We start from the raw sequence: 25,990 nt of genomic DNA, 5'->3' as shown, positions 1-25,990 counted from the left end.
TTCCGTTGCTACTAGAGACCGAATACACCTCTAAATCTCCACGGTCGTCGTAGGAAGGGTGGTTTGTTAGTAGGGAAGGTAAATAAGATCTGGATTCCCTTTGGGAAGGGATGTGATCAAAGCAAAGTCAAATATTTATTGATCGTCGCGTTGCACACTATCGAGTACATTGCGTTTTTATTTAGAGCAAATACGTCCTAACGTGGCATTGTCATACACGTACAATGCACTTGGCACCGGTGCAACTCACCGAAGATTATCGCGCGCTTAAAACTAGAAGAGCAAAAACTTCCTAGCGTGGCATTGTCATACACGTACAATGTTCAATTTTATCGCGCGCTTAAAATGAGAAGAGCAAAACGTCCTAACGTGGCATTGTCATACCCATGCAATGCACTTGGCACTGGTGCAACGCACCGAATTTAATGTCGCGTTTAAAACGAGAAAAGCAAGAACGAGAGAGAGTGAGAGAGAAAAAACGAACCGAATTTAACCGCATTGGAAATAATCAATATTGGAATCATCATACACGTACACGTATTTTTATCGCGCACTGTAAACCAAGAGAAAACAAGTCCAAACGCGGCATTGCAATACACGTACGAAATAAACGCGGGAAAATTATCCTTCACCGAACACTGTACAAGACTTCGATTTCACGGCGGGTAGTCAAAAAACTCACTACTATACCAGAAGTATCTAAAGAAGATTACGATTATGTTTTTTTTTAAAGTGCACAGCCGAATAAAAAATGACAATAAACACAGCGCGTTAGTATTAGTGTCTGGCTGTTCATTCAGCAGCCTGATAGAAATCGATCGAAGTCAATTGGAAAAACAGCTGATCAACTGTCAATCCATTTCAATTGATTTCGTGTTACAATTTAAATTTCATTTGATGTTTCTAGTCCTAAATAATATGATACGATAATTTGGCAACCAAAAAACCCATCCCCATGTTGATAAATCATAGCGTGTCGTTAAAATTTACCCAAACAAACGACAAAATACACGGCGTGTGAAATACACGAGTACACTAAGTTTAGCGTGAGGTGGAAAACCCGGGAAATGTCATTATCATTTCCGGGTGTGAAGAAAAAAGATCGCCACAAGTGCGAAGTGTAGCGCGGCAGTGTTTTACGGGAATAATCCGAGAAAACCCGTAGAGGATACGACAGTTCCTCAGCCAGAAAATAAAAATAAAAAGGTATGTTAGCATTCGAGCGGGCAAAGTGCCGTAAAACTAACGAGAAATCGTATGTTTCGCTTTAGCTCCGACAAGCGCCTACCAGCCACGCGGCACGTGCTCGAGGAAGAAGATTAGAGGGCAGAGCCCCACTGGAAGGTGAGACACCTTGTTAACTAATCTTTTTTAAAAACTAAAACGAGTCTACCACGGCTTCTAGGTGTTCTCCCGCCCACCTAAAAGGGTGAATTGGCGCGAGAGGGAAGCGTAAAGCTTCGGAAAAGCAAAAAGAACAAGAGGGTCGCTCAGGTAAGACGCCACTTTCGGAAAAAAAAGCCTGCAACCTTTTCCTCTAACAAACGCCTGATATTCAACACAGGCGGCCTTCTTTTTTCCAATTAAATTGTCAGCACCTTTGGCTCGGGGAAGAAATTTCCATCGATTCCCGCAACTATCGCCGGAGGAAAGGTGGCATTTAGCCATTCAGCATCACCGGAACTCTCGGCCACAACTGCTTGCCTCGCCTCGGCCACAACTGCTTGCCTCGCCTCGGCCACAACGTGCTCGCGCTGGCAACTTCAAAGGTGGCAATTAGCCATTTAACATCACCGGGAGTCTCGGCTACAACTGCCTGCCTTCTCTCGGCTAGAACGCACTCGCGGGGCAACATCAAAGGTGGTTTTGAGCCACACAACATCCTCGTCGAGACACTTTGTTTCTAAGGCTCCCGTAGGCGTAGCATCTATTGTGGCAATTAGCCATTCGACTTCACCGACAGTCTCAACTGCACCTTTCGGCTGCACCTGCAGCGGTGCAATCAACTGTGGCATCTGGCCACTTATTGTCATCTGCAGCTTCGACTGCACTTTACGGCTGCACCTGCGATCCTGGAATCAACTGTGGCATTTGGCCACTCATCTTCATCAACAGTCTCGTCTGCACCCTTCGGCTGCACCTGCAGTGCTGCAATCAACTGTGGCATTTGGCCAATCAGCATCATCGGCAGCTTCGACTACACTTCCGACTGTACCTGTGTTCGTCGAATCAACTGTGGCCTTGGGCCATCTACTATCACCGGCAGTTGCGACTGCATTTTTTCGGCTGCACCTGCAGTAGTTTAATCAACTGTGGCATTTGACCACGTATCATCATCGGCAGTTGCGACTGCACTTTCCGATTGCATCGGTGGTCGTCGAATCAACTGTGGCATTGGGCCACGTATCATCATCGGCAGTTTCGACTGCAATCTTCGACTGCACCTGCCACCATCGAATCAACTGTGGCATTGGGCCATTCATCATCAACTACTCGTCACTACTCGACTGCATCTGTGGTCGACGTACCAGCGGAGGCATCGGTAAATTCGTTTGGGGCATGATGCCGGAGGCGGCGAGAGGAGGTTTGCCCACACCAAGGCGGAGGAGAAAAAGCTTCGTGGCCACTCAGTGCGCTGCAGCGCCTTCATGGAGGATGCCGTAAGTGTGATAGAATCTGAATGAAAATGCTATGGGGGAAATGTGGGTGAAAAATGTTGCAAAAATTATAAACTAAACTCAAATTTAAAGTTTTCGATCATTATTTATTTCGTTGGGTCGTCAACGGTAAGCCTCCGTAACATTCGATTGAGTTCTGTTGAACACACCTGTAATAGACAATATCTCGGTTATTAATTTTTTGCGACATCTCGTGGTAGAAAAAACAAGTTTCAGCCAGGACTAATAGCAAACGCTTGAAGCTGAATTTAAACAAAAACAAGCAAACGAAAATCATGTTGTTTTCGTTTGGTTTGCAAAGTCTATTTGCATCATCATGACCATAACACCATAAGCATAATACTTGGTGATGTTGCTTTCATTCACCTTATATTCAAATTTAAAATAATTGAAGTCAGGATGAAAGCAACATGCAACCATGCAAGCTGTGTGAGCACCATGTCACAACTGAAAAATTTAGCACGTGCTCACATACTGGTTACACAGTAAACGAAAATTACCGAATTCGGTAATTTTTTTACCGAAATCCTAACATGTGTAACTCGTTAAACTGTTCGGTAATTTTTTCGGTAAAAAATAAACGAACATCGGTAAATGAAGGATCGATTTACAGATGTTCGTTTATTTTTTACCGAAAAAATTACCGAACAGTTTAACGATTTACACATGTTAGGATTTCGGTAAAAAAATTACCGAACTCGGTAATTTTCATTTACTGTGTAGCTGGGACTCAAACGCACAAAAGATAAAGCGTTTGTTTAAGAAATAAATATCTCGTAGTTATTTATTAAAGTTTATGCATTGGATCGCAGACACCAGATACCCAGACTGACCACTGAAGGCTGATTTTGGCACTAATTCCGCAGCGCTATCTACGGGTTATCGTGAAAATAACGGCCACATACACAAAAGGAAAAATCTCGATATATCACGCACACATTTGCATTATGCTATTTGTTTGAATCTGAATTCTGAATCTGAATTCTGGATCTGAATTCTGAATCTGAATTCTGAATTCTGAATCTGAATTCTGAATCGGAATTCTGAATCGGAATTCTGAATCGGAATTCTGAATTCTGAATCTGAATTCTGAATCTGAATTCTGAATCTGAATTCTGAATCTGAATTCTGAATCTGAATTCTGAATCTGAATTCTGAATCTGAATTCTGAATCTGAATTCTGAATCTGAATTCTGAATCTGAATTCTGAATCTGAATTCTGAATCTGAATTCTGAATCTGAATTCTGAATCTGAATTCTGAATCTGAATTCTGAATTTGAATTCTGAATCTGAATTCTGAATCTGAATTCTGAATCTGAATTCTGAATCTGAATTCTGAATCTGAATTCTGAATCTGAATTCTGAATCTGAATTCTGAATCTGAATTCTGAATCTGAATTCTGAATCTGAATTCTGAATCTGAATTCTGAATCTGAATTCTGAATCTGAATTCTGAATCTGAATCTGAAATCTGAATCTGAATTCTGAATCGGAATTCTGAATCTTAATTCTGAATCTGAATTCTGAATCTGAATCTGAATTCTGAATCTGAATTCTGATTTTGAATCTGAATTCTGAATCTGAATTCTGATTCTGAATCTGAATTCTGAATCTGAAATCTGAATCTGAATTCTGAATCTGAATTCTGAATTTGAATTCTGAATCTGAATTCGGATTTTTTCCAATATAAGAACTGGATTTGAATTCTGAATCGCAATCTTTTTTTGAATGAGTTCTTTTGATAAGTTGTACCCGAACAAAATTTATAGCTTCGGTTTTGAAAGGTATGAGTCGATGAAATTTATCGCTGAGAATTTCGGATTGGATTTATTTTAGTAAAAATATATTTGAAACGGTAATTTATTTTAATAACACTATTTACTAAATTTATTCCTCAACATGTTTTAACCTTCAGTTTATTTCACACATATTATACACATTTCTAATTCAGCTTTTATGCTAGGTAGTATAATATTCCTGCATCTTAAAGAATGAAGTATTTTAAAACGTTTTATTTCTTTCTATATCGCCTTCTAGCAGAATATTGATGGTAGTTCTAAAGGCTTGTTAGAATATAAGAATATAAATTAAAGAAAAAAGTTTAAGGCGGTTTGAGCTCAGAAAAATCAATGAAAAATGTTAAAGTTAAAGAAAATAACTTTAAAAGCATACAGAAAAATAAAACAGCGTCCCATTCCGGTTTACAAATTCGTTCATCCTACATTCCAAAATATATTATATATTCACGATACTATAAATACAGCCTTTTCAAGTACTTCCATTTGTTTCTCTTTTCAAATGGTCATTTTTTTTTGTAAAATTTAGTTTACTAACTTATCATCGCTGTTGCTTCTGCTGGATGATGTTTTCCCATTGAGCTATAAGTTTGTGCGAAGATGGAGCCTCTTCGGGATCCAGATCACATAACTGGGCCAACGACATGGCTGGACGCATTCCTCCGATGCGCGAGCGATTATCGAACTGTGGCGATGGTGTTTCTCTGAAAGAATGAAGAAAACATATTCAAATTAAAAAACAACAATCAGATTAAAATATTCTCTCTTATTTTCAACCTTGGCGAAAGACTAGAACTTGTGAGTGCGTCACACAGCTCGCCGATCGATTTGGCTGATCGAAGTTTTCTTGAAAGTGGGAAAATGTGATCCTCAGCGTGGCCTTCGTCGGACAACTCTTCACCGGAATCGCTAGAATTGGAAATGTAAAAACATGTCATAAAAATCTTTCACGGTACAAATTCCACCAAGATACATACCTGTTACAATCCTGATATTCCAGGAGATCCGATTGCGACGCTACCCTGTGTTTGCGCAATCGTTTCAACTCGCTCTCTCGACTTTTGAGATCGCGGAGCTCTTTTTGAATTTTTTCCTCGACAGGAACATAGCCCCGGCGGATAGGTTTTCCATTGGAATCACGCTCGATTGTGGGAGGTGCGCTGATAGCCGTCGGTGGAATCATCAAATTTGAGTGCCGCAACTCGATAGAAGACTGAAAAAAAAAGTAACAACTCAATTGCAAATTCGTAAAACATAAAGTGATATGATATAAAGAAATTATTTTTTAAATGCATAGTATATTATAATCTCATTGTGTGAAATAATATTTTAACTTGCGATACTTTTTTCCTGCTATCTGAATCTGAAATCTGAATCTGAAATCTGAATCTGAAATCTGAATCTGAAATCTGAATCTGAAATCTGAATCTGAAATCTGAATCTGAAATCTGAATCTGAAATCTGAATCTGAAATCTGAATCTGAAATCTGAATCTGAAATCTGAATCTGAAATCTGAATCTGAAATCTGAATCTGAAATCTGAATCTGAAATCTGAATCTGAAATCTGAATCTGAAATCTGAATCTGAAATCTGAATCTGAAATCTGAATCTGAAATCTGAATCTGAAATCTGAATCTGAAATCTGAATCTGAAATCTGAATCTGAAATCTGAATCTGAAATCTGAATCTGAAATCTGAATCTGAAATCTGAATCTGAAATCTGAATCTGAAATCTGAATCTGAAATCTGAATCTGAAATCTGAATCTGAAATCTGAATCTGAAATCTGAATCTGAAATCTGAATCTGAAATCTGAATCTGAAATCTGAATCTGAAATCTGAATCTGAAATCTGAATCTGAAATCTGAATCTGAAATCTGAATCTGAAATCTGAATCTGAAATCTGAATCTGAAATCTGAATCTGAAATCTGAATCTGAATTCTGAATCTGAAATCTGAATCTGAAATCTGAATCTGAAATCTGAATCTGAAATCTGAATCTGAAATCTGAATCTGAAATCTGAATCTGAAATCTGAATCTGAAATCTGAATCTGAAATCTGAATCTGAAATCTGAATCTGAAATCTGAATCTGAAATCTGAATCTGAAATCTGAATCTGAAATCTGAATCTGAAATCTGAATCTGAAATCTGAATCTGAAATCTGAATCTGAAATCTGAATCTGAAATCTGAATCTGAAATCTGAATCTGAAATCTGAATCTGAAATCTGAATCTGAAATCTGAATCTGAAATCTGAATCTGAAATCTGAATCTGAAATCTGAATCTGAAATCTGAATCTGAATTCTGAATCTGAAATCTGAATCTGAATTCTGAATCTGAAATCTGAATCTGAATCTGAAATCTGAATCTGAAATCTGAATCTGAAATCTGAATCTGAATCTGAAATCTGAATCTGAATTCTGAATCTGAAATCTGAATCTAAAATCTGAATCTGAAATCTGAAATCTGAAATCTGAAATCTGAATCTGAATTCTGAATCTGAAATCTGAATTTGAAATCTGAATCTGATATCTGATATCTGAATCTGAAATCTGAATCTGAAATCTGAATCTGAAATCTGAATCTGAAATCTGAATCTGAAATCTGAATCTGAAATCTGAATCTGAAATCTGAATCTGAAATCTGAATCTGAAATCTGAATCTGAAATCTGAATCTGAAATCTGAATCTGAAATCTGAATCTGAAATCTGAATCTGAAATCTGAATCTGAAATCTGAATCTGAAATCTGAATCTGAAATCTGAATCTGAAATCTGAATCTGAAATCTGAATCTGAAATCTGAATCTGAAATCTGAATCTGAAATCTGAATCTGAAATCTGAATCTGAAATCTGAATCTGAAATCTGAATCTGAAATCTGAATCTGAAATCTGAATCTGAAATCTGAATCTGAAATCTGAATCTGAAATCTGAATCTGAAATCTGAATCTGAAATCTGAATCTGAAATCTGAATCTGAAATCTGAATCTGAAATCTGAATCTGAAATCTGAATCTGAAATCTGAATCTGAAATCTGAATCTGAAATCTGAATCTGAAATCTGAATCTGAAATCTGAATCTGAAATCTGAATCTGAAATCTGAATCTGAAATCTGAATCTGAAATCTGAATCTGAAATCTCAATCTGAAATCTCAATCTGAAATCTGAATCTGAAATCTGAATCTGAAATCTGAATCTGAAATCTGAATCTGAAATCTGAATCTGAAATCTGAATCTGAAATCTGAATCTGAAATCTGAATCTGAAATCTGAATCTGAAATCTGAATCTGAAATCTGAATCTGAAATCTGAATCTGAAATCTGAATCTGAAATCTGAATCTGAAATCTGAATCTGAAATCTGAATCTGAAATCTGAATCTGAAATCTGAATCTGAAATCTGAATCTGAAATCTGAATCTGAAATCTGAATCTGAAATCTGAATCTGAAATCTGAATCTGAAATCTGAATCTGAAATCTGAATCTGAAATCTGAATCTGAAATCTGAATCTGAAATCTGAATCTGAAATCTGAATCTGAAATCTGAATCTGAAATCTGAATCTGAAATCTGAATCTGAAATCTGAATCTGAAATCTGAATCTGAAATCTGAAATCTGAATCTGAAATCTGAAATCTGAAATCTGAATCTGAAATCTGAATCTGAAATCTGAATCTGAAATCTGAATCTGAAATCTGAATCTGAAATCTGAATCTGAAATCAAAATCTGAAATCTGAATCTGAAATTTGAATCTGAAATCTAAATCTGAAATCTGAATCTGAAATCTGAATCTGAAATCTGAATCTGAAATCTGAATCTGAAATCTGAATCTGAAATCTGAATCTGAAATCTGAATCTGAAATCTGAATCTGAAATCTGAATCTGAAATCTGAATCTGAAATCTGAATCTGAAATCTGAATCTGAAATCTGAATCTGAAATCTGAATCTGAAATCTGAATCTGAAATCTGAATCTGAAATCTGAATCTGAAATCTGAATCTGAAATCTGAATCTGAAATCTGAATCTGAAATCTGAATCTGAAATCTGAATCTGAAATCTGAATCTGAAATCTGAATCTGAAATCTGAATCTGAAATCTGAATCTGAAATCTGAATCTGAAATCTGAATCTGAAATCTGAATCTGAAATCTGAATCTGAAATCTGAATCTGAAATCTGAATCTGAAATCTGAATCTGAAATCTGAATCTGAATCTGAAATCTGAATCTGAAATCTGAATCTGAAATCTGAATCTGAAAGCTGAACCTGAAATCTGAATCTGAAATCTGAATCTGAAATCTGAATCTTAAATCTGAATCTTAAATCTGAATCTGAAATCTGAATCTGAAATCTGAAATCTGAATCTGAAATCTTAATAAAATAAAAAAAATTAAATTGTAAAAATTGTGTTTTATATTAGGTACTTTTTTACTAACGATCATTTGCAAAAACAAATTGGTACCTACGTAGAAACATTAATTTTTTCTCTCATCGGGATGAATAAGCCACAAAGATGCTTAAAATCCCTCGAGAAAAAAAAAATAATTTTTTCTCAACTTTTCCATAAATATATTAATAAGTCCGCCATTTTCAATGCATAATGAATTTGGATGGTTTAATTAAATATCAGGTCAGCTTCCACACTACTTACTGATAAAAAACGCAGTTGAAACTGTTTAAATTTATATGTATCACATAAATCAACACTAGGCTTCTTTTATTCAAAACCATCAAAAGATAGGATGGCATACTTTCACTCTGACTGAGCAGTTTGCATTGCGGCTCTGATTCATAAAATTTTTTGTTTTGTTTTTATTTATTAATATGCTTGCGTTGAAATTTATCAAGCTGCCACAAACGAATCAAACAGATAGGTAGGAATACATACGCAACTGTACGCGTACAAGTTCAAGATCAGTTAACCGATGCAATGTCGAATCCCGCTGATATGGAGAGCTGAAAGCTGTATTAACTTACCACGTGCTGTTCGTGTTTGATAGCGTAATCGGTGTTGATTTGTCCGGTGCCTGTGCCGAAAACGCTTAGATTTCCATTGCTCCCCATTCCGTTATTGTTGATGGCGGCGCCGGCGCTACCATTGGGCGTCGTCGTCGGCGTCGATTGCATTTTATTGAGCCGACCCCGGGAGGCAATGAATTTCTGCATTATGCCGCGTTGATTCGGATTAACGTTGAAGCGCCGATTGCTGGGAGAAATTTGGAAGAGCTGTGGCGTGGAACGGGCACGGGTCAACGCTTTCGATGGAGGCGACGCCGATGGAGCGACTACTGGTGACGGCGACTGTGGCGCGATGAATTGCTGCTGGTGCTGGTGATTTCCGTTAGCCATCGTCGCCTGATGGTGTCGCAGGTGACCGTTACTAGTGCTGATTGGCGGCGTCCCATTGTTACGAGCCTCGATTTTGTCTTTCAGATTGGACACCGACGGCGAATGGACCGGGCTGGGCGACAGCGAAAGTCCCGAATCGTCCGAGTTGGCCGACGATAGGCAGTCATCGTTCGAGTCGGTCAAGCGCTGAGACTGCCGTAGTTCCTGTTCACGTCGTGCCACTTCGTTGATCTCTTCCTGTATCCGTTTAAGTGGATCTTCCGTCTGCAAAAAGAGAGATGGTTGATAGACAGATTAAAATTAGTGAAAAAAACAAAAGAGGTAGTGGGTGCTATAAAAGTTTTTATTGTTTTTATTCCACGCACTTAGCTATTAGGGGGAAGTGTTCCTATATGCGCATATTGGGTAATATGCGCATACAGCCGATTGACGATATGGCTGGAGATTCATCATATCTAATTAGTGCAGTTTGAGGGTAATACGCTTTTAACATATGGCATAAAAAAATTAAATTATTATATAAAGTCGAAAAAATTTAAAAATTCAAACAAGATTTTGGTCAGTTTTGTTATAATATATTGAACTTTCATTATTGTGCATACAGATTCTGTGAACAAAAATTTTAGTGGTTTTTCTTTCTTATTCATCTGGAAATCGGAAATTCAACAAATCGAAGCTTTTTGCAAAGTTGTAAATGATAAGATATTGGAATAAGAGACAGGTTCTGAATGCCCATATCAAGGTAGGTTAAATGCTTATATCAAGAAAAACAGATTAGTCTTATAAATTTTTTACTTTCTATCATTTAAACATAAAATCTACGCTCAAATCACGATCTTACAGCGAAAAAAGAAGAACTTCCTACTGATCCGATAAAAATACAATATGAACAAAATATTACCCTGAAATATGGCCATATGGCATACTTAACTATGTTTCATGCAAAAGAACTAGTGATGTTAAAATTTTCACCAAAATTTCAGCCTTGACGTATGCTTAACATCCGTTTCTACCATTTTCAATTAAATAATATCAAAATATTGCAAGTGGTAATGAAATATAGCTAAAAACATAAATATGCGCATTTAGCCCGCCAGTTTCGGAAATCGGCTATTTTGACTTCTTTTATTATAAAATTATTTCACAAAAACTGTAAGAGATTTTAACAGAAAAATTTCACTAACGTATATAAAACAGATGTCTGCTCATGTGCATATAGTTTTCAGACTCCTATCTTTTGGAGTATAGGAGAAAATGAGTGCTTTCCTTAATATGCGCATATAGCCTTCCTCTCCCCTACTTTACTTTTGAGTTCAAAAGAATATACTTTCTAACGTATGGCGAAACGTTAGAGAAAAAATAAAAATATTTAACCTTGTATGTTTCTATCGTTACTTATTCTTAAAAGTTTGATCAATTTGTTAATTCTCGAAATAACATACCCTAAGAAAATGGATAAACCACACCACCTTTATTGTTTTGCGACGCAGCTTGACATTGGGGAATGGTGTTGTCGAATCAAACTATAAGGTGGTTTCTAAATTGACGTTAATTGAAGTCTATTCTTTTCCAAGAACTACACTAAATGGCATAAATTTAACGCCGAAAAGATAGGAGTTCCGGAAGAAGAAAAACATACAAAATAAATCCATACAAAAAACAGAAGGTAATCAAATGGTACTTCCTTTGAAAAGAAACTGAAGAACGCAGCAGAAACTTATAGCTCATATAGGTTAAGTCAAGGTTTTTCATGTGTATGAATTCCGTTCATGTGTCAACGAAGGGATATGAAAAGGACGAAAAAACACTTCAACAAACTCGGTCCGTGACGATGAGACAACCTCGGGCATTTACAAAGGTAATTTCCAATCTAATGATTTGGCTAAGCAAAGATTTGTGTGCTGAACATATTTAGTTTCAATTCTTAAATTCACGAAATTTAATTTCAATTTTTTCTTAGTTTTGTAGGGTTTATTTGATTTTATTCGATGCTTCTTCATTTATTTTATGTTCTATTTTCAGATAATATTCCTCTACAACCATTTATTTTTACGTTACGTTAGTCGAAGAAAAAAAAATCGAAAAATCATGCTCCAAAAAGGGCTGTAGGCTCAAAAAAAAAACTACTCAGAGCAAAAGTAAGATTACATTCCTAGAATCGGTATGAAATTCCTATTCTTGTTAATAAAGTTTTTTTTTGCGAAAATCATGAATATATATTCTCAAAATCCAGGTAGATACAAGTTGCAGGTTTAAAATAATCTGAGAATCTGAGAATACAACAACCACACAGTGCGGTTATCCCATAGAGCCGATGGACAAAAGTAGTAAAAACGTGATATTCGGTATAATATGAATACAACAGTTTCCTTTTCAAGTGTACATGGAATTCACCGGAATTTGGCCCATGCATGCTTTATTTCAGCTCAAAATATTTCAAAACTCAAATCACAAAGCTTCATATAACTTTTTTAATGAGATTTTAAATTCACAAGCATATCGAAAAAACAGTTTTTTTTTCAAAATTACTTTTATGATATAATAATGATTAGTTCAAGAATAAAAATAATCTTTATTTCGGTTTTCGTTTTAACACAGTAGGTAGTTCTTTTTCAAAAAAAAAATTCATTCCTGTTATGTAAATATGACCCTTCGTAAATTGCTAATATCTGCGAAAAACGCAATTCAGCATGCATAGTGCGAGAAGACGGGAGCTCACAGACGATTTGTTTGCATAAACCAAGAACTAATCTAACAAATGGAACCAAATATGACATGAGAACAATCATACAAACGAGCAAATGGAACAAAATTGGGCATGAGAGTGTATTTAATACACGGAATGTTTGATCTTGATCCGTTCCTACCAGATAGGGAATATAGGCAGGAAGAGGGACTCCGATACAAATTTTATAGCACAGCTCGACAACTAATGAAGCAAACGAAACCAAATTTGGTATGAGAGGGTATTCGAGCACAAGAAATGTTTTTCCGTTGGTTTGTTGGCACCCCTCCTTCCATTCAGTAGAACGATAAAACGTGGGAAAAGAGTTACTCATCAATTTCAAAATTTCGATAACCAAATTTGCATGGGAGAATATTTTTGTTCGGGCAATATTTCTTCGATGGTTTGAGACCCCTTTCTCTTGCCAGAGGGGAGATCTAAAATGAGGAGAGGGTCACCCATTTTTTGAATAACTCGAGAACTTATAGAGAATGAAGCTCCATATGATGACATGGGATCGAATTTGTATACAAGAATTATTTTCTGATGTTATGTTCCTTCCATTAGGGATAAAGGGATGGGAGTGAGGGTCAATCTCACAATTTGTACAGAAATTCGAGAACGAAGAGGTAAAGTAAGTGTCCCGTGACGTTATTTTGTAACAAAAAATGTTTCTAGGATAGTTTGAGACCCTTTCCACATTAAAAAGGGACAGCGAAGATTCCATTTATAGAATAATATTTTGGCATGAATTATAAAATTATGAAGCAAAGAAATCCAGAGTCATGAAAAGGATTAAAACACGGATGCAAAAAAAAGAATTCAAAATTAAAAAAAGCTATTTGATTTTGAAAAAACATTTTAATGATATTGAAATAGAATTCAGAATTTTGTGCAAATAAATGAAAAGTTAAGTAACTAGGTACCACAAATTTCAATAATTTTCGGAAGGTGTAGCAAAGCGCACCGGGTCAGCTAGTTTGAATATAGAATGGTAGTGACGTCTTGTGACGCAAATTTGTTCAGACTAGCTGAAGCTGAGCAAATTTTGTTGATGAAACTTACAAAACTAATGGCAAATACTGAAGTAGCTGTAAGGACCAAAAACAATTTTTTCTTGATCAAAAGAACAGGAATTTGCTGCAAAACTTATCAACAGTAAACAAAAAATTCAAAAAAAGTTGTTGTTTTCGAATAAAAATTTTGTTTTGTGCCTTTTTCATGCATCCACTTTGAACCAATCCTGTGCGTACACGCTAACTTTTGGCTACCCCTTAAAGGCGTAAAATTGACCCGTTATTGAGAACCTCCACTATCTGTCAAACAACGGGTCATTTTTGCGGGTCAATATTACCCCTTATTTCGAAAAGCTCGAGTCCGCTTCAAAGGAGTAGTTTCAGATGTTGTTACATTCATAACGTTGTTATTTGTCCGGTAAAATGGCAGCGATTAGAAAGATTGTAAGTATTTGATTGAATACATATTTGTATTGCTTTCTTTCTGAAATTATAATGCCGTCATCTTATTATTTCAGCGCTGCGCAGTTCCCGATGATGAAAATAAGCCGTTGATTGGAGCCGATGTTTAAAGGTCGATTCGCGATGGAGGGTAAATTAAAATTTTGAAATAATAAAAAATATTTTAATATTATTTTCATTTAAATAAACTACATGAAACATATGATATTTTGTTGTGATTTATTTCCCAGCAAACATTTCCCATAATAAGCTCCTAAAAATTCTCGACAAAAGCCTTTCAAATAAGGGGTAATTTTGATCCGTTACAAGCATTTGGAATAAGGGGTAATTTTCATCCGCTGAAGCGTTATCAGGCTGAGTACCCCTTAAAGGGTAAAGCGACTTTATCCATAAAAAGGAGTTCTCCCAGTCTTATCGAATAACGGGTCAAAAGTATTCGTTTAGTGGTAGCCAAAAGTTAGCGTGTATAGGAAGCAGAATTATCGTATACGCTAACTTTTGGATACCCCTTAACGAATACTTTTGACCCGTTATTCGATAAGACTGGGAGAACTCCTTTTTACGGATATAGTCACTTTACCCTTTAAGGGGTACTCAACCTGATAACGCTTGTAGCGGATGAAAATTACCCCTTATTTCAAACGGAACAAGTTATAACTCCATGAAACTTGGTAAAGTTGGTTTTAGGTTTGATAGAGTAATATTGATGACCTTTTGTCCACTGGACACCGCACTGTGTTACCGCTTCAATTTAGTTTTTCGAAGTCGGCAACAAACCTACGGATAACCCAAACATCTTTTTTTCTTTATTTGTTCGCGTTTAATTTTGTTTTTCTTTTGTTATTATGGCTCGTTTAGATGTTAACGTTTAAATTTAAATTTAGCTTTAATTAACTTGTCCAATGTTGTCCTATTCGGGTTGGTTGTCAACTGACAGTTGACCTATTTGAAAGTCTCTACTCACCGGATCTTCTAGTTTTAGCGAGAGAGAGAACTGGGGTCAACGAGAGAGAGACTACCGGAGATGATACGACGGGGGTCTTGGGCGAATGGAACCCAGAACCTCGTTCACTTAAGTCGAGACCAGGAAAGCAACCACAAGTAACTTTTACCCAAAAATCCTCACCGTGCAGAAGTTCGGATCTTTGTGCGTAGTGTGGCCCACGCGCCTACTTTTCCGGAAGTGTACGGGTGTGACAAGTGTGTCCGGTATACGGTGCAACATTTCCGGGCTTGCGAGCCGGAATCAGTGAGGTGCTGTCGCCACCTCCGTTACATTGGTGCGTCAGTTGGCGCCCGTACCTTCCCAACCGTTCCGAGAAGCGTCACGTCGCTTTCCAACGCTTCGTCGGATTCCAAGGTCTCGAGCGCACCCGCTAAACAGTCAAGGTAGCGGATCCGAACGGCACCACTGGTGTAACCCACGTGGTGTAATCCCTCTGGAAACCATCATCATCAACCGGTTAGCGGCCAGCATCCCCTTTGCCGAACCGGTTGGTGTTGGTAAATAAATCCCCGACGGTCGGTCGACCGTAGCTCCGTGTGGATCCAAGAACCAGACAGTCCCCGGGAGCCCAGGACGTTCCACAAAATCCGGTGTCCGAAGCAGCAGAAGGCCTCCCCACCTAAGCCTTCCGGTGATCACCCCCATGGCCCACAACCTGAAGAAAGGCATCAAACGGCAAGTTTAATAAAAGCATGAAATCGTAACTTTACACTTTTTTTAGCTTCATAAATAATTGTCGAGCCATACCCTATATGTTTGTCTTGTCCGCCAGAGTTTGTTCCACTTTGAATTACGATTGGTTGTTCCCATTCTCCCTAGGACGTCGTAGCGACCCTGAGAAAGCGTAAGTATCGTCTGAGCTAGCTGGGAGTATTGGCCAAGGCCTTTACTTTCAATTGGCGATCTAGCGGAAACGGAAAAATACTCTATTAGTCTTTTAGTCTATTAGACTATTTTTCCAACGTTCCTCAGGGAGACACGACTTCCAGTCGTATCATTAGCGCGAGTTAATTTATTTGGAACGTTTGTCTCAAAGGTTGCTAAGAGATTGTGAAAAATTAAAACTCGCTTAAAAGTGTACCCGAGCGAGAGGGGGGCGGGGAGATTTCGATTTAGGCGTTTTGAAGAGCTGCTTCGGCATTTAAGATCGTTCGTTTCCTTGCACCGCCTAGTTGCTTCGTTAAGACTGGTTTGCAGGATCTAAGCTTTCTAAAAATATTTAATAATTTTCGGTTACTTCTAGAGCTAGCTCATTCGTTTTTGCCATCCATAATGGGGACAAACACGAAAGAGTTAAGGGAGAGATTTGAAAGCCAGTATTTGGAGTTACGTCCAGATTTACTTGGAGATGTGGAATTAAATGCCGAATTAGAGATGAGAGAAGTTGAGATCACTGGTGATAGCTCGTTAGCCAGACGTCGTAGGATTTTACGTGATTTATTAAGACAAGAAAAGGAAAAAGGTCTACCGGAAATGGTAATTCTGATAAATCCTGAACAGGAGTTCATCATATGTAAGGAACGATTAAGCCTGATTGAACAAACATCTCAGTTCTCAAGTAGAGATCCCCCTAAAGTTAAACATACCCTTCTTCATTTGGCCAACCGATTGGCAGTCTTGGGTGGTAATTGTGAGCCTCCACTCAAAACGGAAGTAATCGAGCTTCTAAACCGCGTTTGTGAACACCTTGATATATATTTTCCGAAAGATAGTTCAAACTCTAACGAAATGCAAGGCCTCGTAGAAGAGCTGTTCGATAAAGCGGAAGGCGGAGAGACGGGAGATTCTGGCGCGGAGAAGGAGGCCATCGAGTGCCTAAAACGCATGGGTGTCTTGTCGATAAACCCGGAAAAGCCGGACGTTAACATGTTTCGCGATTCCTTAATTGCTCTAGAGATGGAACTAGCACAGAGAACAGACGTACAAGCTCGAACAAAAAATCTTCAAAAAAGTGTGTAAAATTTCAAATGCAGACATCCAAAAAATATGTTGAAAATTGACTTTAAACAGTGGCACCTATTGCGCCGTTCAAAAGTTACAAATCAAATTTTCAAGTGTACAGTTTTCGAAAAGGCGTAACCGTATATATGAACTCATAATTAAACTAATACCGCTGGAAATTTTACACAAGTTTCGTGGGCTAGCTTGTACGTCTGTTCTCTGTGGAACTAGCTACCCTTCGAAATATGCATCCGCAGACGGTTTCAAATTGCGCGTCAACGGTAACATCGAACCCCATACCATCTTCTAGCATTCCTCCGCGATATACCGGTACGATCCGACGACGACGTTACGACGTCCCTAACAGCAGTACCATCGTTACTGATCAATATTCGCGACCGATCACAACCCCGATAATTACATCTTCGATTTTTACCAGTAATTCTTACCAACCTTGCTCAACAACAAACCCAATGTCGACCCACTATCAGTACAAATACCCTGAGTATGCCGTTCATAGAACCTTTACCCATTTAAATTCGAACCCTTACAACCCCTTACCAAACTCTTCAGCTTGGCCAAACAGCTATACGCAACAGGTGGCACCCTACGGTGCACCTATACCACTTAATTATCAAAATTCATTACCTACCGTGATAAAACCAAGCCTGTGGCCGCAACCACCAAACTCGTGTGCTAATTCATCTTACCATCTACCACTACCGGCACAGCCACCGACAACTGACAATTTCGAACCACCGAAATCATACGCGCCAGCCACACGTGCTCAACCAATACTTACGCCTCAACCTTTTGCCCACGCGGGTGGATTTCCACCAGGCTCTAGCGCGTTACCGTACGCACCGTACAATCCATCGCCCCACGCGTATCCGCCAAACGCAAACGCTGCTTTTGGTCACAAAACCTTACCTGTGTCCATGTGGAAAATAGAGAAGTACTCTGGCACCGATCGCGGAACGAAACTCAACGAATTCCTCGCTTTGGTAGAACAACTCGCACTTTCCGAGCGCGTGTCTGAACTGGAATTGTTTCATCTATTCGACGGTCCTGCTAAAACCTGGTACATGTCGATGCGCCATCCGTACCCAGGACGTCTAGCGAATTGGCAACATTTAGTTTTCGAACTTAAGCGTCATTTTGCCCACCCCGAACTGGATGTTCTTTTAAAATCCCAAATATATCAGAGACGACAACAAAGAAGCGAGACGTTTCAAGATTTCTACTTCGCGATGGACAAAATGTTTCGGAGCATGATGTCCCCAATGGATGAACGGGAAAAGTTAGAAATCCTGAAACGCAATTTGAGGAATGATTACAAAAAGTCATTACTTTGGCAACCCATCTACGATCTTTCTCAGCTAATCGATGCTGGCCATATCATAGACTCGTCCAATTTTTCCATGTATAACCAAGTCTTCGGTCAAGACAGAATCGTCAATATTGTTACAAAAAATAATAACCCACACCCTAAATCTGAAAACGCGCGCCCCTCTCGTCCTTACCAGAATTCAAACGATAGCTGGAAAAATCAAAAAAAATAAACCCACCCACAACAATCCCAACAATAAATTTGAACCCAGAGATGCTAGAAAAGCTCCTGAGTTGAAACAGAACCCTCAAGAGGGCCCTTCTTCGGGTCCATCTCAACCACGTCGTACGATTGATTACCTGGTAGCCGGTTTCCAACCTCCGCCCGCGAATGTTTGCCTCAATTGCCGCCACTCTGATCATCAGGTTGAAGAATGTCGTTCGCTAAAAGGTTTGATCTGTTATATCTGTGGATTTAAAGGTTTTGACACACAGCATTGCCCGTATTGTCAAAAAAACGGAAGACCGACAACCGAAAATCGCCGAACGTCGGAAAAGCACGCGTAAATTCGAACCCCCCTGAACCATCCCTATATAATTGCGAACCAGTCCGTTCCGAATGGTACGAAGCTGGCCCCTCTCAAATTCTCAAAATCACTTTACCAAACCACCGCGATAATCGTCCTTACGCCTGGGTCTACGTACATGACACACGTGTCAAAGGATTGTTGGACTCGGGTAGTAACCGAACGCTCATAAGCGAAAAACTTTACTTGCGTTTGCGCATTAATAAATAAAGACCTCAAGCTGATAATGTGGAATTAAAATCAGCCGATGGCGGAAAACTGTCCATATTAGGTGAAATATTCGCTCCTTACAAATTTGAAAACCAAACTAAAATTATCGCGACCTTAGTAGTTAAAGACTTAGTGGTTGATTGTCTGCTAGGTATGAATTTTTGGTCAAAATTTAAAATTTACCCCCGTGTTCAACAGTGTGCCCTTCTCCAAGAAGAGAGCGACACCGAACCACTTACCCTAGAATGCATACTTACCTCTCATGAGACTCTAGAATTGGAGAAAGTTAAACTTTTGTTCCAAGCAGCGAAACCAGGTTACTTACCTACTACACCTGTAACGGAACACACCATCGAAATATCCGAAGAGTGGAAGTCCAAACCCCCTGTGCGACAGTACCCCTACACAATGTCCCCCAAAATACGGGAAAAAGTTCGCGAAGAACTCGACCGCATGCTCCAGGTCGGGATCATCGAAAGGTGCCAGTCAGACTGGTCACTTCCGGTAGTCCCAGTTATCAAACCTTCGGGCAAAGTAAGGCTTTGCTTGGACGCTCGCAAACTGAACGAGCGCACCGTTCGGGATGCGTACCCTCTTCCCCATCCGGGCCGAATCTTGGGACAACTTCCAAAAGCACGTTATCTTTCTACGATAGATTTATCCGAAGCATTCCTTCAGATTCCGTTGGCTGAAAATTCGAGAAATTATACGGCTTTCAGTATCCAGGGTTCCGGAATGTTCCGGTTTACCCGGTGTCCTTATGGATTGGCCAATAGTCCGAGTCGCCTAGCGCGGGCTATGGATTTTGTGCTAGGTAATGGAGAATTGGAACCCTATGTGTTTGTCTATCTCGACGACATAGTGGTAGTCAGTGAAACTTTCGTTCACCATCTACAACTACTAGTCGAGATAGCTAGACGACTTAGGGAAGCCAATCTCTCCATCAACCTGGAAAAATCCCATTTCGGTGTGAGCGAGTTGCCATTCCTAGGATACCTCCTCTCAACAGAGGGGCTGCGAGCAAATCCCGAAAAAATACGGCCGATCGTCGAATACGAACGCCCAACAACAATTACTAAGTTGCGCAGGTTCCTAGGAATGGCCAACTATTACCGCCGTTTCATTGAGGACTTCAGTGGAACGACGGCGGCCTTGTCGGAGCTTCTGAAAACGAAATTGAAAACGATTACATGGACAGAGCAAGCTGAGGAAGCTTTCTGTGCTATTAAGGAAAAATTAATTAGCTCCCCAATACTCGTTAGCCCAAACTTTTCTCTAGAGTTTACTATTCAGACTGACGCAAGCGATGTCGCGGTAGCAGGCGTCCTCACTCAAGTCCAGGATGGACAGGAGAGGGTCATAGCCTACTTCTCGCACAAGCTTAGTACGCCCCAAAGGAACTACCATGCGTGTGAGAAGGAGACTTTGGCTGCTATCCTGTCCATCGAGGCTTTTCGGGGATACATTGAGGGATCCCACTTCACTCTTGTGACCGATTCATCTGCGCTAACCCATATTCTTCGAACTAAATGGAAAACATCCTCACGCTGTAGTCGGTGGAGCCTGGCACTACAACAATCCCAAGCAACCAAAAGTTCGAATATCACTTAAGGAACGAACTAATAAGTTCATATATAGCTGTACAAAAGTTCTGTGGAACTTTTTTGCTGTTAAAAATGCTTATTCGAGGTCCATGGAACTTTATTCTTTATCAAGTTGAGCCAATACTCAAAAAAAGCTTTAAAGTACTGTTTTGGTTTCTGTTTCTACTTTTTGGGAACTTTAAAGTTTGTATGAAGAAAAACAATCTACTTGTTACGTACTTCTTATTTTTTTCAAAATCAAGTAGCTATCAAAGGGTTGCAAGTCTTTTTGTACAGCTCAATAGTTCGTAAAAAGTCTCTGTTGTACTGTTTTGTAAACTTGAAAGTTTTTAATTAGTCCCAACGGGCGTTCAAAAGCAACTTCGTATTATAGAAACTTTGAAGTAGATTTAAAGGCTAAAATCTACTTTTTTCGAACTTCAACACGTGTTTGCATAAATAAACACATCGTTACTTGGGAAACAACTATATGAAGTACACATTAAGTTCCGGAAGAACTTTTTAACAGCTTGAAAGTGGGAATTAAGTAGAAATAAAGAACCTGAAAGTCGTTTTAAAGAAAATCATCACATCGAGTAAAATCGTTGCCTACTCATGATGTTCATATAGTTCAATAAGTATGGATCTCAACTTTCAAGCGGTGAGCTCGGGTTCGAGGCTTGGTAAGAACATGTTTTTAAATGTAATGTGAGTTAGTAACAAATATAGTTGATTAATATGAATCAAAATAGCAGACTTGAGAAGAGGCAATTGAAGGAGCAGAAGAGTAATTTTTTCGATTTTTTATGCTGCTTATAAAGTGGATTTTGAAGCTGGTTAAAAGTTGTTTGACGATTTATGCGAACTTTTTGTCAACTTTAAAGTTCGTTTAACTACTTAAAAATTGAGCTGAAAAGAAGTTATATTAGCATCCTCGATTAAGCTGATCAAACCTGATAGAGGAATGTTATCCGAACTTTTGGTTGCTTGGGATATCACATGACCATCCGCCACCGCAAAGGCAAAGACAACATAGTGGCCGATGCCCTTTCTCGATGTGTTGCTGTAGTGTCGGCCGAACCTTCTTCAGCGTGGTACGATGACCTTAGGGAGAAGGTTATGGGCCAGCCAGATGAATATGTCGATTTCCAAATAAGAGATGGTCTTCTTTACAAGTTTGTTTCAACCGCAAATCTTCCCTACGACCACCGGTTCGAATGGAAACTGGTTATTCCACCCGAAAAACGAGAGTCGATTTTAAAAGAGTGCCACGAAGAATCCATGCACATTGGCACAGACAAAATGCTTGCCAAAATCAAACAAAAATATTACTGGCCAAAAATGACCAAAGAAGTCAAAGAACATATAAAATCATGCACGATGTGCAAAGAAACGAAACCCGCTTCTGTTCCTGTCGTCACGACTATGGGGGAACAGAGAATAACGACCCACCCCTGGCAGATAATCGCCGTCGACTTTATCGGTCCCTTGCCACGAAGCCGAAAAGGTAACCAACACTTACTGGTGGTAACGGATCTCTTCAGTAAGTGGTGCATGCTTATCCCTGTCCGGAGGATCCAAAGCACCACCCTTTGCACAAACCTACGCGACCAATGGTTCTTCCGATTTTCAACTCCGGAAACGATAATCACGGACAACGCGTCAGTTTTCCTATCGCGCGAATTCAGAAGGTTTCTCGAACTGTTCGGCGTGCGGCATTGGTTAAATTCGAAATATCACTCGCAGGCAAACCCTGTCGAGAGAGTAAATCGAACCATCAATGCCGCAATCCGAACCTACGTTCGAGAAGACCAGCGACTTTGGGATACCCGTATCTCCCAGATAGAAACCGTCCTAAACACGACTAAGCACGCCGCGACCGAATTAACACCATTTTTCGTGATACATGGCCACGAGGCCTTTACGAAAGGTTCAGACCACCGGTGGTTTGAATCCGAAGAGCAACCGACTCTTGAATCCCGCGAAAATAACCGCAAAGAGCTCTTCGAGAGAATCTACGAATTGGTTCAAACCAATCTCTCAAAGGCTCACGAATCCGGAAAACACCGATATAATCTGCGTCATCGAAAAAACGCTAAACCGTTCGAAGTTGGACAACTCGTTTACCGGCGCAACACGAAACTATCAAGCGCGACGGAAGGCTATAATGCCAAGTATGGTCCGGTTTACTTGCCCGCGCGCGTAAAAAAACGAATCGGCTCATCCTCCTACGAATTGGAAGGAACCGACGGGAAAAATCTGGGGGTGTGGCCGGGCGTTCACCTGAAACCAGCGTAAAAAAAAAAATCCTAGCCTATCTTAATTCTAACTTAAAACTAGCACTATCTCGCAGGTTGTCGTTACAATCCACTGCCAGGTTCGCCGATTCATCCTTATCAAGATTCCTCTCTTCCGGTCGGTCAGTCTGGGGGAAAATATTTAATGGCCTTCCAGTCCAGTATGTGCCGCGGTACGGTTGCCTCCTCGAACATCACATAACCCGTCGTGAGAAACTGCCGAACCATTCTAAAAATGGGAAAAAAAAAACCCATCACAGAGGTTAGCATTAATAATGTTATTTCACATACCTGTTCCAAAAAGTAAACAAAAGCGATTCCCTTCTCCGGGCCACGAATCTCCCAATCAGCTTCGCTTGATATACCACCTGTTTCGGATAAAAGAAAAGCGCTTTGGTTAGTAACTTGTGTAGGAAAACGAGTGTTAATTAGCGAAATTACTTACCAATTTAGAAAACTAAGTTGGTTGAAGCACCACACCAAAACTTTGCACCACCATTTTTGTTGTTTTGTTTTGTGTCATCGCGATGACAGATCGAATCGGCTGAAAAGCCAGTCCGTTTCATTCAGACGTGGCAAAGTCAACGAATTAGCATCTCCATTCGATAGGAGTGGGCGTTTTGTAATCGCTCTTTCGTTTAAAGAAATTTATTTCGAACAGAGGCGTAATTAGGTGTAAAATAAAATAAAATTTTCAATGAAAAGTTTTTTTTATTGATAAATTCTGGATCTTCTGGTAGTTCAAACGTATGCCAGTGGATTGACCGAACGTGTTGTGATTTAGAACTGTGCGCTGGAGACCGGAGTCTACAATGACGCTGATGGTCAGTACTCGGCGGCTCGATTCTGAGCCTGCAATGAAATTTGAGCGGAGTTGATTACAACATTGATGCCCTATGACCCCGCATAAGTTCTGGTCACAAATATTGTTTCGGTCAATTTAAAGGTGAGGCGATTGAGCCTTCTGATGTTTCCAAAAATAAGAGACAGTTGGTTTTTTGTCTCTCGAAATTTGTAAATTTAGGTAATTAAGAATGAATGTGTGTGTGACTGATTTGAGTGTGTGAATTGGAGGACGCGTCCATTGAATGAAGTGTGTGAGTGGAGATTTTGAATGAATGTGTATGGGTTTTTAGGTTTTCCCTGCTTTTAAGGGAAGTAATAGAAAATTATTAAATATTTTGGGAAAGTGGATGTCTTGTTTTCCTGTGGAGATTTAGCGATGTGTAAGGGGATTGGCCTATGAAAATAGGGAATCTATGGAAGTACAAGGAGGGGAACGTGACTGTGGTGTACCAATAAAAACACACGAGCGGTTTACTTAACTAGTTACTGCTTTATTGAACGGTGAGAAAAGACTGAGCTAATTGGGAAACGGGACGCTTTATTTATACTCTCTCATACTGGTGCCGTTCTCTCTCGATTATGCCATTTTACTCTTCGTCGCCTCGGTCGGTCTCGCTGGTTGCTGTGTTATATATGAGACAATACACTGCAACTACTCCCTCTCCTAGTTCCGAGGCGGTTTCACCACTCGATTGTATCTCGTAACATAGGTACCATCCGGTTGATGACGACCAACGCTTGACGGAACCGGAAAGGCTTCAGATGATGGTTCTTCTTCCGGTAGGCTCTCCATTGGATCTTCGTAGATTGAGTCGTCAATCGGCTCAGGACCAAGGGTGGCTCCGTCAGCTTCGTTACCATCAAAATCGTCGTAGGGGTACTTCATTATTTGGTGGCTGCGACGTTTGACAGTTCCCATCTCTTGAGTGTGGCATTCGTAGAGCACAGAGCCTAGCCTTGCCACGATGCGACCACGAATCCAGGACTTCTTGTTGGGTTGGCGGTAGTCCCGGACGTAGACCGTTTCGTTGATGTTGAAGCTGACATCCTTCTTGGTACGGTTTTGGTATTCGACAGTTTCTTTCTGCCGGATTGTAGACCTGGACTTCAAGTTGTCGAATCTGATGCGCATTTCCCTTCCAAACATTCGCTTGAAAGGACTTTCCCCAGTCGACGTGTGTGTTGTGGCTCGGTACATCTCCAGGAATGAATGTAGTTGGACACTTATCGGCTTCTTTGCAAACGAGGGGTCACTCGCCAGCTTCTTCAGTGCCGCCTTGACCGTCTTGACCGCGTTCTCGGCTGCTCCATTCGAACACGGGCTATACGGTGCTGTCGTCAGATGCTTAATGCCACGGGAAGAACAGAATGCCTGGAATTCTTCCGATGTAAAGGCAGTGCCGTTATCCGACACCAGAGTGCTGATCAGACCGAATCGGGAAATATATTCGGCCAACTTTTCCGACGTCTCCTTGGAAGTTAATGTTCGAACGGGGTAAACTTCCAACCACTTGCTGTAGCTATCCACCAGGACTAGAAAATCGGCACCTTGGAACGAAAAGTGATCGACATGAACTCGATCACCCGGGGCAGATGTCAACCGCCACGGTGAAATTGGATCACTCCTCTCCGGCCGCAGTTGGAGACAAAATTCGCATTTCTTCCCGATGTCCTCGATTTCCTTGTCTAATGATGGCCACCAGAAATATGACCGTGCTAGAGACTTCATCTTGACGATCCCCATGTGTACGACATGGAGTTCACTCAGCAACGGTTTCCGAAGCTTCGCCGGGATGACGATGCGGAAACCCCAGAGAAGGACGCCTTCCTCCACGCTTAGTTCGTCTCGTCGCTGGAACAGCTTCTTGATTTCGCCGTCCTCAAGGTTTTGAGGCCAGCCCGATTTCAGATACTCCACGACTCGACTAATGACCTTGTCCCTTCGGCTTTCGATTATGATCTGCTTCCGCTCCACCAATGAGCGGGTTTCGACTTCGATGAAGTTGAGAAAACTGATGGTTTCTTCCTCGTCGACCTTCTCGTCTTGGTTACCTGTGCATGGAAATCGAGAAAGAAAATCTGCTACGACGTTGGATGTACCTTTGATGTGTTGGATCTCGAAATCGAAGTTGGACAGATAGACTGCCCATCTTTGCAAACGCCCTG

At 39.9% G+C, this 25,990-nt stretch overlaps 1 protein-coding gene and 1 long non-coding RNA gene across 7 annotated transcripts in view; one reads left to right on the top strand and one right to left on the bottom strand.

Annotated features, from left to right (window-relative positions):
* The first annotated feature begins 1,040 nt into the window (after positions 1-1,040).
* LOC129749257 (uncharacterized) lies at positions 1,041-2,709 on the top strand. Its single transcript, XR_008737988.1, has 4 exons — positions 1,041-1,206; positions 1,272-1,344; positions 1,406-1,494; positions 1,565-2,709. It is a non-coding gene; the product is annotated as an uncharacterized LOC129749257 (long non-coding RNA).
* Positions 2,710-4,523: 1,814 nt separating this feature from the next.
* LOC129744315 (uncharacterized) overlaps positions 4,524-25,990 on the bottom strand; it is an 80,795-nt gene continuing 59,328 nt past the window's right edge. For all 6 annotated transcript variants that reach the window (XM_055736791.1, XM_055736789.1, XM_055736794.1 and 3 more), the window contains 4 exons: positions 9,451-10,086; positions 5,453-5,688; positions 5,253-5,384; positions 4,524-5,179 (listed from right to left, as the gene is read on the bottom strand). In XM_055736791.1, the coding sequence (XP_055592766.1) occupies positions 5,017-5,179; positions 5,253-5,384; positions 5,453-5,688; positions 9,451-10,086 (1,167 nt within the window). In that variant the 3' untranslated portion in view covers positions 4,524-5,016. The remainder of the gene's footprint in view (positions 5,180-5,252; positions 5,385-5,452; positions 5,689-9,450; positions 10,087-25,990) is intronic.

This window comes from Uranotaenia lowii, chromosome 2 (genome assembly GCF_029784155.1).
Source record: "Uranotaenia lowii strain MFRU-FL chromosome 2, ASM2978415v1, whole genome shotgun sequence".
Taxonomy (NCBI): Eukaryota; Metazoa; Arthropoda; class Insecta; order Diptera; family Culicidae; genus Uranotaenia; species Uranotaenia lowii.
This window is presented reverse-complemented; position numbering and strand designations above follow the sequence as displayed.